Genomic DNA, 18,508 nt, shown 5'->3' with positions numbered 1-18,508 from the left:
TACAGTGGTGTTTAACAACGCCGTTATAACTTCATTTTTTTTAAAAAAATAATAATAAATTGTGCTAATTCTGTGAGATTTAACCCCAAAAAAATACCTTTTATAAAGATGAAAAATATACAATATATTGACTAAATTTAGGTAAACATAATACTAGATCAATTCATGCTTCTCAATACGCAAAAATATTTCAATTCCAAGATGAAAATAAAGTTAAACTAGTACCTAGTGGTAAGTTGAAAGTTGTTACAAAACAAATCGGCACAAAAGATACAATTCAAACTAATTATACATACAAGTACTATGAAAGCATCTACTAAGAAACAAAAAATGGTTCTCATGGCAGAAAATGTTCTCAGTCCATGACAGAATCACCAAGGTTTTCCTCTTCTATTATTGCTTCACTATCTACTTTAGCGGCAAGTGGCCCTTGTGGGTTTCCAAAAATGGTAGTGAAAATCTGTCTATGGCATTCGTCATAGAAATAATAACAGGTGAAATGGCCGTCGTAAAGGAGCTTATGCACCATCGCCCCTTGGTAGAAGCCGCTGCACAAAATCTGTCATTGAGGGTGGGACAACTCTGTCATTCATACCCTGTTCAGTACAAGAAAATTCAGAGGAAGGGGAAAAAAAAGGTCAGCATAAGTGAATCTATATGATTTAGATTGGTAATCCTTCTGAAAAACAAGTGCAACGCAAATAATACAGAATCCTGCTCCTCCTAATTCCAAAGTGACTATTGCAGACCAATGTTCAACATAATCAAGACATGAACTAACTTACAAACCCTAGACCAGTGTAAAAGCCTAAAGAAGTCTAGTTTTACAAAAATTTCAGTGGTACAATATTTGCATGCATAACAAGAACCACACCATCAAATTACATTATAACAAGGCACAATAATAATCAGATTCAAATGATTGGATTTGACAACTTACATGAAGTGTGACAATTGCATTTGGATTTTTCTCCACTGCATAAACTCTCAACTTCTGTCCAGTTTCTTCAGCTGCCTATTATGAAGATAAGAAAAGCAAAATAAGGTTTTTAACAAAAAAGATCAAAGTTGCAATAAAATCAAGCAGCCCCTTTCAGAAACATAAGCCACAACTAATATGAAAAAACTATAAAGCAAAGTAGTGCAAGCACGACTCCCAAGGAATAGAGCATTGATGTATGTACACTAATTATGACATCCTAGATGTTTAAAATAGTTTCTTTTATATACATCTATGAGTGTGTGTATATAACCAAAAACTTTTCTAACACAGGTCGAACACGTAAATATCGACATCTCTCTTGATTTTCCATTTCAGGGAAGTTGACATTTTAGCATTTAGCATTTATGTAATATGTCAAATCCAAATTTTGTGTTTGCATCCATGTTCATCTCCACGCAACATAGACATAAGAGTAGACCTGCAACGATGCTCTAACAAGAGGTCCACGTCCAGCTCCCACAACCATCAGTACCTACAACACGAGAACAGAAGTGTCATGACCTTCACTGTCAAACTGCAACACATGCCATAATTGCTGATAAGATATTAAGACAACGAGAATGAACTCAGCTATACTTTATTCCGACACATACATCTGAGATATAATATCAGGGATTATCACACAGCTTACAGTGATTATCATAGATGCTTCTTCATCTGGGACCCTGTCCATCAAAGCTTTCGAGACTGCTCTTTGATACTACCAAAATACAAGTACAAGATCAATATTAAAAAAAAAAAAAAACACACAAAACACAAAACACAAAACTATTGACAGTAGCAAACAGTTGCCCTTTACCACTACAGCAAAACAATATCTAAGCCATAAATATTAAAAAACATAAGCAATATGGAAACAACTAGCCATTAGAAATTAAAAATAAGCATAAAATTTAGGCAGTAATTTTACTTGATTAAATACATATATGCACACTGAACACTACGCCATGACTTCCACCTAAGAAAAATCTAATTTGATTTAGATGAGATATAAATTATCTAGATTCTAGATTAATCATAAGGCATACCTGGATATATTTGGCACTATCCTTCTCAAATGTTTCGTATGTTTGGGCCTCTAAATTATCCATGAGAGGCCGCATTCAGAAGTAGGAAACTCAACATGTAATTATAACAATAGTGAGGGGAGCGTCACAATGGATGGGAATGAAAAGTTCATCATACTAAAAAAGTTGTGAATTAAACCATGAATTTACATAATAAAACATACTTGCAAGGGCAACTGTAAGAAATCCCTGTAACCAAGCTGCCATAAGAGAAGAAGGTCAATAGAAAGATAATATAAAACTTCCAAACCAGTTTGAGCCAAGAAGAAAGGAGAGAAAGGCTACCTCAAAACGTTCTTGTTCAGGAAGGGGATCCATCCTTTGATATAGATAAGCAACATAGTCTAAATATGGCCGTAAGGGATATCTCTGAAAACCTGAATGAAAAATAAATAAATAAAACCTATGAACTATAAATATACAACACAAACTCATTAAAATAAAAAATAACACCTACATAATATAGTGAAACAAGAACCACAATTACACACTATTTATCAACAACAAAATTTTATCCAAAATCAAAGGAGAAAAAGAACAACAAAGATGAAAGGGACAAGCAGTCCACCAAAAATAAAAGGAGGCGAAATAACAAGTGACATACAGCCTTCCAATCACTAAACATCAAAAACAAAGAAATCTCCTTAAAAGGAGACGACACCCAAACACAAAAACAAGATAAGTAAGAATAAGTGCTGAACTCTTCCATTCAAATATTTGAATAATTTATGCCAAGTTTAATACGGCTTAAACAATATTAACCATCAGCCTTCAGTACCAATTACCACCCCAGCCACCATCACCAACTTACTGTCAATGTGATTTACAGCCAACTCTGAACTTCCTGTGGGAAGGCTGTGCTCTGGTTTCCCAGAAACTACTGCCTGAGGAAGACATTGCAAAAGAGAAAGATCAGCATATATTGCGGAATGACAATGTCGTGTAGAAAATCATAAGAAAGAACAACTTTTGTTTCTGCAATAGGCCTAAATTAATCACCTACTATGTCTTAAATTATTGTGAATCTATGTTATAAGGACTCAAGTATGGGCATTAGGTGCCAGTATGTATACGTGTCAAATTTATCTAATTCGCAATCCCAATTTCATAATTATTTTATTTATTAATTATTTAAAGGTAAAATATGTTACCAAAACATGGCTTTTTTTTACGCATATGATAGAATATAGATATTTATATGACAGTTATCAGTTATCCCACTGATTTCCCAAAAATAATATTTGAAATCTTAATAACAGCAACATTCTACAACAAAGTATAACATAGTAATCATTAAAAACATAATTTTGAGATCCAAGTGTCTCTTCAGCACTAAAATTTGATATACAGAAAATGACAACGCTACCTGTATTGAATGGTTAAAAAACACAGACAACAGCTTTTGGTGACGCTTTGACAGACACGGATATCCCCGAGCATTTGTTAGAAAAGACTGGCAAATCAACAGTCACAAATGTGAGTGTTTGAGTCACAGAGACTGCATGAAATACTACTTAAGCTTAGAAAAGGTATAATCGATAAACCCTTTACACTGGTATGAATTATAGCTGCTCTAACAGATTCCCCAAACCATCTTCCAATTGAATTTGATGAAGGCAGTGAACTCCCAATGAAAAGATTGGTCACGTGTCAAACCATAGAATTACTGGTGGTTCTGGAGTACTGACCACTGAAACTTCACATCATTTAAGTACTTCTGCATTCAAAGAAAGATAGATAGATATGGGTAGGGATCCATTTACACCTGCTGTAAGACATTTTTATTCTTACACACATCTATAACATTTTATGCAAGCCACCTTTCACAAATCCTGCCGATGGATTTCATGCTCAACTTTTGCCATTCATGCGTGCCAAGTATTAGATCAATCAACAATAAAAAAAAAAATTAGGCTATCCATACACTTGCATTTTGTGTATAATATGACTATATATATGAAAGCGATACGGATTAGAAAACTCTTGACCTTCAATTTAACTGAAATTTGGCAAGATCGAAAGGTATAAGATAAGCATGAAATACAAAGGTAGGATTTGTGAAAGTTTACACACAAGTTACAGAGGGGTGTAAATAAAAATTTTACACTAGGTGGAAACAGATACATCTCCTATATATAAATTAATGTTTATATATACTCACAAAACATCAAGGGCAATGAACAACTGACTGTGATGTTCACATAGAAGACGGAAGGAATTCCATGTTTCCCAAGAATCGACCTATCCTCCACTCTCTTAGGCAAAAATAGAAGGGCTTGTAAAGATAAAACTGATATTTATTACATAGTTATCACAACAATTTCTAATCTACACATGCTTCACACCATACCACTTAAAAGTTCTTTCAATGGATTAATTAGAAAAATACTAATCAGAGAAACAGGAGAAAAGTGAGGGCAGATTTTGATCAATTAATCACAGGCTCGGAAAATTAAGGTTCAGAATTGATCATTCTATTTGAGAAACCGTGAACCAACACAAGACAGAAAATCTTGTTAGGCCAAAAAAACACACACTTCAGGATTCAAAAATTAATTGGATAGGAGAAAAGAAACTACAAATGATCCAGCCATAAGAGAGAGGCATAACCCCAAGATGACAGGAAGCAATTCCATGACAAAATAACTTTCCATTTGCATATGCTAAGTTCAAACAAATCAGAAAATTAAAACGCATGCACTCCAGCTCTCCACCCCTAATAAGCAGATCAACTTTGGGTAGTGGCATATTTCACATACAGCAAGTTCAAACTTTAATATGGAAATAAATAATAAGAACGAAGACTACACAAAAGGAGAGACAATGTAAGACATGAAGCAAGACTCAAATAGTGGATGCGTGATATATGGTTTAAGATTAGCACCTGCATGTTGGTCAGATTCTGTAAAATCTGATTCACACATCTAGCATAATTAGCACAGGATGCTCCTTTAGGAGTAGGAAGAAGACAAGCCTGCAGGAGAAATGCAAATAGTGAAAACAATAAGCTTCTTATGCAACGATTGGAAGACCTGCAGTGCAAGAACACAAAATAAAACACGTCATTTTTATCATACAAATTAAAATCATCATATAAGATGCAAAATAACCTCCCATGAATTGTACTTGCTAATGTACCTGCCTAGAACAAAAGGCATTGATTGAATACAAATCAAAAGGAAAGTGAGTTGAGGAAATGGCACTCAACACTGAGTATCTCATCTTCTGAATCCAGGTCAATCCATGAGCTAATTTTTCCTGGACCACATTACGAAAAATATTAACTGAGGAAATTAAACAGTGGTATAAAAATGCGTGCAAATGCAAACAAAAAGATACAAAAATAATAATAATAATTTAATCAATATCCATATGGTAATTTCATGATAAAGGTATCAGATTCTTGAAGATCAAAGGAACAATTGTCTCATGCCAACCAAGCCAAACCATGCAGTCAAATTTTTAGATCATCTTGTGACAACAGATTTTCAGGTCTGCAAAGACTACAAAATACATCAACAAGTTCATAAAAATAAGCTATCAAACAAATAAGTAGGGTGTGAACATAAAGAATGTGAACTCCACGAGAGAATAAAGAGGAACCAAAAGATGGCAGTGGCTATGTTGTAGAAAAAAGGAAAGAAAAGAAGACTTTACCAGCCACCCATCAAATCCCAAAGCAGTAGCTAGTTCAGTCAAGCGCTCAGCATACATGTGGGCAGACTCCTTCGTTGCTAGCAGTTTGTTGGCATTAACCTCCCATCTTTCCATTCTGTGATGAAAGTCCCCAATACCTTATGTTCCATGGGAAGAAACAGAAACATTATGTGCAACAATAACTGATAAAGGTTAATACCTTTTCTACTGCCTTTACATTTTTACGCCACTTCCTTCCCTTTGAGCCACTCTTTTCCTCCTGATGAAGCGCATCAGCTGCTTTCTTCAATTCTCTTGCCTTCTTACCTAGTTCAGTTGCTTCCTACAAATTATCGAGTCAATTGCCTATAATCAACTTGAACATGCAAATAACCATTACGTTGATACAGAAGGTAGAAGTAGGTAATTTCATATGGATACATAAAGCACAATGCAAAAAGTACCTTAATATACTGTGAACGAGTGATAACAGTTTTTGGACGCCGAAAGAATGAAAAGTAAGTCCCAATGGCAGACAAACAATGCCCACACCGCCAAATATCTGGGTAGGACAAGAAGAGCTCAATAGTAAAATACAATATTCTTGGAAAACAGACATATTGTTAGTTCAATAGTATCCAGATCTAACAGGTCATTTTGAACCAGGGTAATTTAGGGTTTAAAACAGGGTAATAAAAAAACATAGAGTGAAAAATAAAAAACACTGGTTGAAAAATCAGTTCTGGGGATCTGGGAAAAAATAAATGAGATGTGTAAAACACTGATTGATCAATCCAAACTAAACAATAAAAAACAGAGATTAAAATTCTTTAAAACATTGATTGAAAACCCTAGGAGAAGAATCGACGGGAAGGAAGAACTTGAGAGAGAAAGATAGGGAGAGAGAGAGAGAGAGATATAGAGCTTGAGATTTTCTGAAGCGATGGTGCTCACCTTGGTAGATGATGGTGCTCACTCTCCTCGCCGGACGAATCTGAGATTGAATCACCGAGCTTTGAAATCGAGAGAGAACTTCGAAATCGCCGGATGAATCTGAGATTTGAATCACCAAGCTGAAGAAGGTTGAACTTCGAAATCAATCTGATCTAAGAATGATAAAGTAGACAAAACCTAGCATACCTGAATCGAATGATTTCAGTAAGTATCATCTTCAATCGAACTTGAATGTGAGAAGATAGAGATGAGATTGATCAACACTTACCATGAAGAAAGACCTGCGAACTTGAACACGAACTCGGGATGGCACATTATGATCTGCGAATCGACGATCTACGAATACTTGAATCGAATAAACGAAGGGGTGAATCGAATACTTGAAGAGGAGAAGGGTTGCAGATTAATCGATTAATAAATGAAGAGGTTTGAATCGAGAGAAACAAAAGGGTTTGAAGCAAGAGAGAGTGAAATCAAGGGTATAGTGAGAGCGAGAGAGAGAGAATAGGCTATTTACCTTAAAAAAAAAAAAAAACTAAAAACATTTGAAGGCGCTTTCAGAAGTTAAAACGGTGTCGTATTAGTCAATAATAATGCGACGTTTGAAAAAACGCCGTAAAAAATTAGAAACAGAGGCGTTTTTTTAAACGCCGTCAAATCAACGCCGTTAATTCTTACTTTTCTTGTAGTGAGTCTAAATTAGGTACATGTTTCGTACAAATTTCTTACATAGTGTTTTCATGTATGGTAAATACAGGGTACACTAATCAACACAAGTATAATGGTGAACTAGAAGAGTCCATGTAACGTAAACTGTTAGCCACTAAATGCTAAAAGAGAGGAGAGAGAGCATGAATAATGAAAAGTCATGAAAATGCTACTAATTTTGTGTACTATATGAGTAATCTTCAATTTATTAGTCATAGTTGTTTCTGATTACATCCTTGTGGTGGTTAAACTATATTCTACGGTCATATTTCTTTGGGATGATATAACTTTAAATTGAACTAATAATCTAATAATATATATAATTTATTATTTGATTAAAAAAATTAAGGTTCAAATTAAAAATTCATCCAGACGTGGTATCCTCAATATTGGGGATTATTGAATTTGAGGAAGGAGAGTGAGGTGCAAAATGAATGACTAAGAAGAAATTCGAAATACTTTGGGTTGTTGCAAGAAAATGCAGATAAACTGGTTTCTTCTATATTAATTTCTAACAAGAATAAACATAATTGATTTTATGAATTTTATTGTTCTGTTCCCAATTTAATTAGTTATTGGTAATAAAAATGTTTCTAATATCAACAGTAATAAAAAAATAATAATAAATAAATAAAAGAAAAAATCTGTGTATAAAATTTCGATTTTGCTAACTGTAATTGCGGATAATATTTTAAACAATATATTATCTTATTGAAAGTTGATCTTGGGAAACATTGTTTAGTTTGACTTGAATAATTGGTTTAAACTTTAAATCTATATTAAAAATTGTTTATCAAGTGTTCTCTCCATGGTGTGAATCATAGTTCTGTTTCAGAGCTTCTTTCAACAAGAAGGGGATGAGCTATCGGAAAGGAAATCAGTGACCCCGGCGATAGAGCGAGGGCAGAGGGTTGCATCCTATTCATGATTGAAACTTGTTGGTGATAATTACAAATAAAATACCAGAAAATACAAATAATAAAAATTACAATAACTATTGTAAGGGCTGAGGCACGAGAAATTTGCTCTCTTTAAGGAGATTCAAGTCCTTTGCGGTTACGCAAAGCCTTACACCGATGCAGCAGAAAAAACCTTGACTTGTCCCCCCCAAGATACAATAGCCCGACTAAGTCGTGTGGTTAACCAATACTGTACAATTGGTTGAATCCAAAACTTTATCACATACACTATTTTTTATTTTCCTGATAATCTCACACGAACATAATAAAACAACAAACACTTCTTCTATATATATATATATTATTTTTTTTTTGAGCTACCAATAAGAGAGGCGAAAGGTTCAATTTATAGGAGAGGAAAGCTTGGTCACCAAGAAAGGGGTTAACTTAGAGAAAAGTATAGGAGAGGAAATTGGTGGGAAATTTTCTTGGAGGTGAGGAAACTTGGTGAGAAATTTCCTTGGAGGCTTGGTGGATAAGAATGAAGACTTAACTTGAGGCAAAGACGTGGAGATAAAGAAAAATAAAACTCGGAGGGAAAGAAAGGAAAATCAAACCTATAACACATTATAATATAAAAATATCTGTTAATATTCCCTCACCTATTTTAATATTATAGGTAACAAAAATTGAAATTATTAGGCAAATAAGGATATTATGCATCATGGTAGGTGTGTTCTGCATTGAACCTCCATTAGTGAAACAATAATATCTACTCTAGAGCCAATAGTATGCTCAACATTGAACTATGACTGCTTAAGGGAAATAAATAATTATTGCACACACATAATATTCTAGGTGTTTACATAAGCTTTAAGAGCTAGCACATTACGGCCTTGTGTGATCCCACGATTCACGAGTTTGTTTGAGAATTAGCCCAAATCTCATAGGTAGCGGCCCCACTACTACACTCATATAAGTGAATTCTATCAAGGGTACTCCTATAACTATGACACCCTACTCAATAAGAGCTACAAAAATTCATTAAGAGTTTTTAATAACTCAACCTCTACAACGTTACATGATAAATGCACTTACATCATAGGGATGGGTAAAAAGTAATTTAGTGCATTTCTCACGGCCATCATATGATCGTTTTTCTCATTGAACCCAATTACAGAATCTCTGGTCCCTAGGTTGTGTATCCTCATACATGGCTCCTGCTATATTCAATGGGCTTCAACTCCATCCCCCTCGATGTATTCCAGACTCTATCTCTTGCTAAGGCCTTAGTTAATGGATCTGCAAGATTATCACCAGATTTAATATAATCCACATTTATGATGCCATTATTCGTATAAGATCTCACAGTATTGTGTTTTCTTCTGATAGGTCTAGATTTACCGTTATAATCACGATTATTAACTCAACCAATTGCTGCGATGCTATCACGATGAATCAATATAGGTGGAATCGGTTTTTCCCAACAAGAGATTTCATTTAACAAATCTCTTAACCAATTTGCTTCTTCACTGGCTGTAGCTAAAGTAATAAGTTCAACCTCCATTGTTGAATTAGCAATAATGGTTTTTTTTCGATTTTCAACTTATAGCACCACCTCCTAAGGTAAATAAGTAACCAGTGGTTGATAATGAATCACCTGACAAGGTATTCTAATTGGCATCACTGTAAACTTCAAGTACTGCAGGATACTTATTATAAAACAAGCTATATTTTATGATACCAGATAAACATTTCATAATCCACTCAATGGCTAGCCAGTGATCATTACCAGGCTTGCTAGTAAACCTGCTAAGTACTCCAACTGCATAGTACAGTCAGTCGCATAACGCAAGCTACCAATCATACTAGCATATTCCTTTTGATTAATTACATCCTCATCATTTTCAATAGGAAATAAACGCACATAAGGATCAAAAGGAGTAAGAAAATGCTTGCATTTATAAAAATTATATTTTCTCAAATTTTCTCAACATAATGTGACTGATTAAGAAATATGTCATCACAAGTTTTGGTAATTTTCATTCCCAAAATATAATTAGCCTCACCAAGATCTTTTATATCAAAATAGCTACTAAGCATATTTTTAATTTCCAAGATGATACGCAAATTACAGCCATATGTAAGTAAATCATCTACATAGAGGCTAATAATGACATGTGAATTTTTTTTTCAGATTTATAGTAGATGCATTTATCACATTCATTCGTTTTATATCCATTCTCAATCATGCATGAATCAAATTTCTCATGCCATTGTTTAGGGGCCTATTTTAAGCCATATAGGGATTTAACTAGCTTGCACACTTTGCTTTCTTGACCGGGTTCCACAAAATCCTCAGTTTGATCCACATAAATTTCTTCACCCAGGTCTTCTTTTAAAAAGGCTGTTTTAACATCCATTTGATAAATTTTTAGATCATGAATTGCAATCATTGTAATTAATAATCTAATAGATGTAACTCTAGTAACTGGAGAAAATGTATAAAAAAAGTCAAGATCTGCTTGTTGTTTAAAACCTTTTGCAACAAGTCTTACTTTATATTTATCAATAGTTCCATTCGGTTTAAGTTTTTTTCTCAAAACCCATTTACAGCCAATAGTTTTACAACCTGGTGATAAATCTACTAATACCCAAGTTTTATTGGATAATAATGATTCCATCTCATCATTTACAGCCTCGTTCCAAACAAATAGAGTCAGGAGATGCCAAAGTTTCTTGTAAAGTTAATGGAGTTTCCTCCACATTAAAAACATGATAATCAGGGCCAAAATCTTTTTCTAATCTGGCTCTTTTACTCCTTATAGGTTCAAAAACTACAGTATCTTGGTTTTGTAAAAGATGAGTAAAAGAACTGGTTTAAGATAAAATATTTTCTTGATAATTTTGACCTCCGTCATTTTTAGATTTAAAAGGAAATTTTTCTTCATGAAAAATTCTATCACCCGATTCAAAAATTATTTTATTTTCAATATCAAAAAATCTAATAGCTTTACTATTTGTTGCATATCCAAGAAAAGCACAAGTGGCAGTTTTCACACCTAATTTAGGTCTTTTAGGGTTCACAAGTCTAACAAAAGCTAGAGAACCCCAAACCCTCAAATATCTCAAATTTGGCTTATGCCATTTCCACAACTCAAAAGGTGTAACTTTTGTTTTTTTGTGTGGCACTCTATTCATAACATAACATACAGTTAAAATTGCTTCTCTCCACAAATTTGAAGGAGCACCTGCTTCAATTAGCATAGCATTTGTTAAATTAGTTAAAGTTCTATTTTTCCTTTCTGCTACACCATTAGATACAGGTGAATATGGTGGAGTAGTTTCATAGATTATTCCCAAAGACTAAGCAAACGAGTTGAATCCAAAAGATTCATACTCCCGGCCTCTATCACTTTTATACCTTTTAATCTTTTTACTGAATCGATTTTCAACTTCAAGAAGGAATTCTTTAAATTTTTCAAAAGTATCACTTTTATTTTTCAACAAGTATACATAAGTGTATTTTGAAAAATCATCAATAAAAGTGATAAAATTCCTTCAAATTCACATAAATCAGTGTGAATTAATTCTAACAATTCAGTATTTCTCAACACACTTTTATGAGGCCTTCTAGTTATTTTTACTTGACTGCAAACTTCACATTTCTCAAACTTATTTGTTAGTTTGGAAATTAATCCTAAACTACTTATGACTCCCACATATCGGTTATTAACATGACACAAACGAGCATGCCAAAAATTTATAGAAGACAACATGTAAACAGAAACATGTGCTTTCTTATTCTTAACATTTAATTTAAACGTTCCATCACAGACATATCTTTTCCCCACAAATATGCCTTTTTTAGTGATTACATATTGGTAAGATTCAAAGTTTGCTTGAAACCAGCTTTGTTGAGCAAATAACTCGACATAAAATTTTTCTTCATGGATGGTGTGTACAACATATCTTTTAAAATAAGCACACGTCCAAAGGTAAATTTCAGCTCAACATCCCCACATCCGAGCACCGTGGTTAAACTAGAGTCACCAAGCATAACAGTCATCTCCTCATTAAAAGAAGTGAAATCTTTGAACCAATCTTTATCATAGCAGACATGCCTATTGGCACCAAAGTCTGCCCACCACCCTTCCATAGATTGAACCATAAAAATATCTATAATCATAGCCACAAATGGTTCCTCGGTAACATTAGCCTGTGGTCGAGACTGTTGTTTCCGAAATTTGCTAGTTCGATCAATATGCCCACTTTTGCCACACACAAAACATATCACATTTGTCAGATCTTGTGAAGGGGGTTCTTGATTCCATTTCTTTTACCTCGGGTAATTTTTATTTTGTGGCCTTTCAGTATTTTTTCAAATTTTCTTAACTGGCTTCAAGTGACTATTTTTATGAAATCGACCTTTAGGTAAAGTATTTCCAGAAGTTAAATTTACCTTTGCAGTAGAATGCTCTTGTGTCATAAGCGCATCTTGTCCTCGTGCTTCCTCTTCCACCCGAATCCGTGTGATTAAAGTCTCCAAGGATGTCTCTTATTGCTTATGACACATTGACTTGTGAAACTCCCTCCAAGATGATGGTAGTTTGTCAATAATACCTGCCACAACAAGATTGTCTCCAATTTTGATGCCTTCGGGTCTAACTTCAGCCACTAGCATCTGAAAATCTTGAACTTGCTCCATCACTGATTTTCCATCTATCACCTGATAGCGGAAAAAGCGGCTTGCAGCATATTTTTTAGTGCCTGCCTCTTCAGTGTCATATTTATTTTGGAAGGCTTTCTAAATTTTCTTGGTAGTGGTGTAAGTAGTATCATAATAATCATAAAATTGATACGAAAGACAATTCAAAAGATAATACCGACATTTATACTCATCTGTGTTGTATTTTTTTTTTATTTTTTCAAGATGAACGACATACTCCTCGTTGGTCATCTCTTCAGTGGGGACTTTTTTTGGATTTTTCTCGATCAGGATATAGGCCACCTTGAGGAGACTGAGGTAGAAAAGCACCTTGCTTTTCCATCTCTTGAAATGGGCTCCCTTGAACTGGAAGGGCTTTTTGAGATCGTCGGTATTCTCGTTGGGCTTCTCCAATACTGACTCCATGAATTTTACTATTTAAATCTCCTTAAAATTGTTGGTGATAATTACAAATAAAACACCATAAAATACAAATAATAAAAATTACAATAACTATTGTAAGGGCTGAGGTGCGGAAAGTTCGTTCTCTTTAAGGAGATTCAAGCCCTCTACGGTTAGGCAAAGCTTCACACCGGTGCAGCAGAAAAAAAACTTGACTTGTCCCCCCCAGGATACAACAGCCCGACTAAGTCATATGGTTGACCAATACTGCACAATTGGTTGAACCCAAAGCTTTATCACATACACCCTTTTTTATTTGTCTGATAATCTCACACAAACATAATAAAACAACAAACACTTCTTCTATATATATATATATATATTGAGCTACCAATAAGAGATGTGAAAGGCTAAATTTATAGGAGAGGAAAGCTTGGTCACCAAGAAAGGGGTCAACTTGGAGGAAAAGTATAAGAGAGGATATTGGTGGGAAATTTCCTTGGAGGTGAGGAAACTTGGTGGGAAATTTCCTTGGGGGCTTGGTGGATAAGAATGAAGACTTGACTTGAGTCAAAGACTTGGAGATAAAGAAAAATAAAACTTGGAGGGAAAGAAAAAAAAATCAAATATATAACACATTATAATATTAAAATATCTGCTAACAAAACTTTAGGGACGCAATAGCACATATAACTTTTCATTAAAAAAGAAATTATTATAAAATTTTAAATTTTAATTTATACCACTATAAAAGAGTGAATAATATTATTATTAATTGAACATTGTTTATCAACATGATTGAGAATAAAAATATAATTGGACATTTTTTTTATCTGCATTAACTCTCAAATACAATGCATATATATCTCTATTTTTTTAATCCGATACCTAATCACACTTATCTAAAGTAATTTTATCCCAAAAATATCTCTCTTTTACAAGAAGAATATGAGATGAAAATCCGTTTACAATTATTGCTCAAATTCTCAATGAATTCTCTTACCAATTTTCATTTCACTTCTCTATATCATCTATCTCATTTATTTCCAACGAATTTTTCTTTTATATCTTTAAAAATATATCCGTTGGACACTGCTGACTGGTAAGCACTCTCGTATTACATAGACAGAAAAACATTCCACGCCCAAAAGATTTAAAATTGATGAATAGTAGTTACTATTTTTTTATGAGAAATGTTCATTTCAATGTAGGGGTTAATTTTGTTTTTCTCAAAATAATGGTAAAGTATATAAATTTTAATTATTAAAATTATAAACTTTTTCATGTATAAATAATTTATTATAAAACTAAAGAAAATAAAGAAGAAAGAGTCACAATAGAAAAAGAAATAAAGGATCGCACATTTAATATACAATTTTTCTCTATCTTCATTACCATGCAAACTCAGCTATTTATAGGCGATAAAACCTTCATTATTCACCATTATTTATCACACAATATGGTTTATCACATGGCATACTATACTTCCCACATGGTAAAACTTTTCCCTATTTCCACTTTGGCTTAAAACTCATTGAATTCCAATTGCATCTCTTTTGATAGTTGTTCAAATATTTCACAACACTCTCCCTTAGATAACCATATGCTAAAAATATGCCTCGTTAAAATCTTACCAAGGAAAATCCAGTGGGAAAAAACCTTTGGTGGTGGAAAAAAAGTACAATATTCTTGTATGTGATTTGTTTAGATTGCTTCATTAAAACCTTACTAAGAAAAACCCAGTGGAAAAAAACCTTAGACGAAGGAAAAAAGAGTACAATCTACAATCCACTATAATTGATAACTCCCCATCACTATTGCATAGTAGGTCTTTATCTCGACGTATCCTAATATTATGCACCAACTTCTTGAATGTTGCAGTCGGTAATGTTTTAGGAAATAGATCTGCCAAATTATCACTTGAGCATATCTATTGAACATCAATATCACCATTCTTATGGAGCTCATGTGTGTAAAAGAATTTTGGTGAAACGTGTTTATCCGGTCACCTTTGATATAGTCTCCTTTGATCTGTGTGATATACGCAGCATTATTTTCATATAATATGGTTGGACTATCTTTTGTTGAAGACAATCTACATCTTTCTTGAATATGATGGATCATGGATTTAAGCCAAATATATTCTTGACTTGCTTCATAAATTGCCATTATCTCTAAGTGATTTAAAGAAGTAGTAATCAATGCTTGTTTTACTAATCACCAAGATATAGGAGTATGCTATAGGTAAAAACATATCCTGTTTGTGATTTGCTTTTATGCAGATCAGAAAGATATCTAGCATTTGCATATCCAATTAATCATAACCTCTCCCTCGTCTACGACCATGAAATGCAACCTTATTCACTTCAGGGAATGGAGCAGAACTAGTTGGATGGGATAGACGATTTCTCAATAACATTTGATTAGTTTGTTTATCCATAAGAAGGCATGAAATTAGTTTAGATTGCTTTGAAAAACGACGCTCTCTATATTGTTGCTGCAAGAGCACATTATCAGCGTGAAATGTGGAGAATGTTTTTTCAAGTATATGTTTTTCAGTAATTTTTTCTTCACGTAATTTTAATCAGAGATTATTTTAAATAAAACAAAGTTGTACTTACTAACTAATTTATAATCTTGTAACCTTAGGTGCAACCAATCATAACGGGCTCTTGGGAGGATTACAATCTTCTGGTGCTCGTACCTCTCCTACAAATTATTCCACAGAATTAGTGGGTCTTTTACCGTAAGGTACTCATTTTTTTAATTCTTCTTAGAGATGATGGCGAATGAATAACATTGCCTTTTCGCGATCTTGCAGGGATGCTTTATTTTCATATTTTATAGTATCTCCACAATTCATTGCCTCAAGGTGGATCTCAACATCAATAATCCAAGATAAATAAAAAATTTTCCAAAAATGTCAAGAGTAGCGAATTCTAATTTGGAAAGATTTGACATGTTTACTAAGTTTAACAAAAATAATATATTTAGTATCATTTAAATATATTAAGAAAATATAAAATTAGCTTTATAATTTATTTATACTTACTTCAACCTCCCAGTAGCTTTATTTTCTCAGCTGGTTAGAATCCCGTACTGATAACGTGAAAAATCTAAAATCTCCGAGATATTAATTTGTGACTATATATCAATTTTAACTAGTAAATAACAATCTTAATCAAATAATCAAAGACAAATCGACACAACGATTTTACATGAAAAAGTCACAATTGGAGCGTCTCTAATTGTGATTAAAAAAAACCATGAACAAAAGCCACAAAATAATCCACTAATAAGATACAAAGGAATTACACAAGCGTACTCTCAATTATCTAGCAAATCCACGCCCGAATCAAACCGACCCCTATGTGCCTCTTCCAGCCTCTTCTTTACCTCAGAATTGTCTTGCCCAACGTTGAATCCACAACGCCGATATCGAATCCATGACGATGAGCCACTCCGGAATCTACCAAGGCTTCAGGCTTAAATTCCACAATTAATCCACCAAAGAACAAATCTCTCTTTTGTGAATAAAACAAAATAAACAAACCCTTTGATATAATCCACTCAATTCATGATATAAACTCTCACAAATATCAAAGGAAACTAGCAAAAAAGCTCTAGATGAAAACCCTAATACCCAAGAAGAAGATCTGGAAGCTGAACCCTAGAAACTGAATAAATCGAAGATTTATAGAAAATAGAATCGCGATCTCTACTCGAGCGCGGGAATGATCGCTCGAGCGGACTGACTAAAACGTATGTTTTAGAACAAAGGTCTACACTCGAGGGTAGGAAAGGTTGCTCAAGCAAAAAAATATAACTCCCAACACTTTTGTAGGCGAGTGAAACTTTTGAAAGGATTACATCGTCGCTTGAGCGCACAATCGGCCATTCAAGCAAACAAACAATTTCGACTGTAATTTTGTTTTTTGCTTTGAGGGCACTGTCCTTTGGCCTTGCCTGGGCGTTGCCCCGAACCCGCTATGGGGCGAAGCCCCCTAGGCCCCTACGAGCTGATCAGGCAGCCCGATCCCCGATATAGTCAGCGAAGTGGAAAACATGATAAGATTAAGATCACAAACTCCTTTGCATAGGCACAATTTGAGTTGGATTCGCATCTAAATACTCATAACCTCACTGAAATAAAAGAACGAATAAAATTACAACTGAAATGAGTTTTGTCAAGCGAGATTGCCAATAACAAAAACCTAACATAACTGAAAAACTTAAGTGATTCGTGATTAGATCAAGATTTAATTGTGTCAATCCCCAACCAATTAAAACTAACAATCTAAATCATCAAGCACATACAAAAGTGATTTAGATTGTAGTTTCAGAAACAATAAATAGACACAAACGATTTTTACGTGGAAAAAATCACTATTGGAGCACCTCCAATTATGATTAAAAAACCATGGGCGAAATGCCACAAAACAATCCACTAATGAAGAAAGAAAGATACAAATATACCAAACAAATTACCCAACCGATGTCAATTTGTCTTCAATAATCTGTATATTTTTCACCGCAACCTTCATCTTGGAATTGATCAGATTGACGTTGAATCCACAACATACATTGTCAAATCAACGACTACGCATAGCATCAAACTCCTTCAACTACTTTGCACTTGAATCTTCAGATTCCACCGAAGAAGAACACTTTTAAAAAAGAACAACCAAACTCCTTGCTGTGTGCTTGTCAAAACATGAGTTCAATACTCAATCAAACATCAAGGAAACCTAGCAGAGCAACCCCAAAAGAAAACCCTAAAACCCTTAAAGAAGGTCTAAAAAATGTAACCCTAAAACTGACTTAAACAAGTACTTATAGAAAACAGGGGCAGCGAAGGTCGCTCGAGCAAACAACCAAATACGCGTGTTTTCCTTAAGTGGCATCGCTCGAGCCAAGCTTATTTCGCTCGAGCGCACAATCTTCCTTCCTAGAATATTTGTAGACATAGACAACTTCTGGGATAAGGATTTCTTCTCTCGAGCCAGGATACCTTCGCTCGAGCAAGCAAGGCAAAACAACCAGGAAAATTACAACTCGATTAACATTGTTTGTTCATTGGATTGACAAAACTAAGAAACCTAATAACCTCCCCATTTGTCAATTCCCGGAC

At 34.0% G+C, this 18,508-nt stretch overlaps 1 protein-coding gene across 20 annotated transcripts; it reads right to left on the bottom strand.

Annotated features, from left to right (window-relative positions):
* Positions 1-146: 146 nt before the first annotated feature.
* LOC114302064 (protein arginine N-methyltransferase 1.5-like) lies at positions 147-7,351 on the bottom strand. Of its 20 annotated transcripts, XM_082919207.1 has the most exons (17): positions 6,929-7,180; positions 6,661-6,846; positions 6,171-6,268; positions 5,927-6,049; positions 5,728-5,842; positions 5,209-5,328; positions 4,955-5,102; positions 4,232-4,311; positions 3,622-3,787; positions 3,437-3,523; positions 2,882-2,954; positions 2,356-2,447; positions 2,235-2,270; positions 1,635-1,703; positions 1,422-1,475; positions 941-1,015; positions 147-596 (listed from the first exon to the last, which is right to left on the bottom strand). In XM_082919207.1, exons 12-17 carry the CDS (start codon positions 2,386-2,388, stop codon positions 519-521), a joined length of 345 nt encoding a protein of 114 aa, XP_082775333.1. In that variant the 5' UTR covers positions 2,389-2,447; positions 2,882-2,954; positions 3,437-3,523; positions 3,622-3,787; positions 4,232-4,311; positions 4,955-5,102; positions 5,209-5,328; positions 5,728-5,842; positions 5,927-6,049; positions 6,171-6,268; positions 6,661-6,846; positions 6,929-7,180; the 3' UTR covers positions 147-518. The 20 variants fall into 20 exon arrangements, 11 of the variants coding, with proteins under 11 accessions (XP_082775333.1, XP_082775324.1, XP_082775326.1 ...); XM_082919198.1 differs by having other exon boundaries at positions 2,032-2,447; positions 6,929-7,178; XM_082919200.1 differs by having other exon boundaries at positions 2,032-2,447; positions 4,955-5,044; positions 5,279-5,328; positions 6,929-7,178.
* Positions 7,352-18,508: the final 11,157 nt, after the last annotated feature.

This window comes from Camellia sinensis, chromosome 3, assembly GCF_055761805.1.
Source record: "Camellia sinensis isolate YWXY chromosome 3, ASM5576180v1, whole genome shotgun sequence".
Classification (NCBI taxonomy): domain Eukaryota; kingdom Viridiplantae; phylum Streptophyta; class Magnoliopsida; order Ericales; family Theaceae; genus Camellia; species Camellia sinensis.
This window is presented reverse-complemented; position numbering and strand designations above follow the sequence as displayed.

Coding starts and splice junctions, on each gene's coding strand:
- LOC114302064 (XM_082919196.1), bottom strand. CDS start 2,505: ATGAGTTTGTGTTGTATATTTATAGTTCATAGGTTTTATTTATTTATT. Junction 1,476..1,634: donor AAGCATCTATGATAATCACT/GTAAGCTGTGTG, acceptor CTCGTGTTGTAG/GTACTGATGGTTGTGGGAGC. Junction 597..940: donor ATGCAATTGTCACACTTCAT/GTAAGTTGTCAA, acceptor TGTACTGAACAG/GGTATGAATGACAGAGTTGT.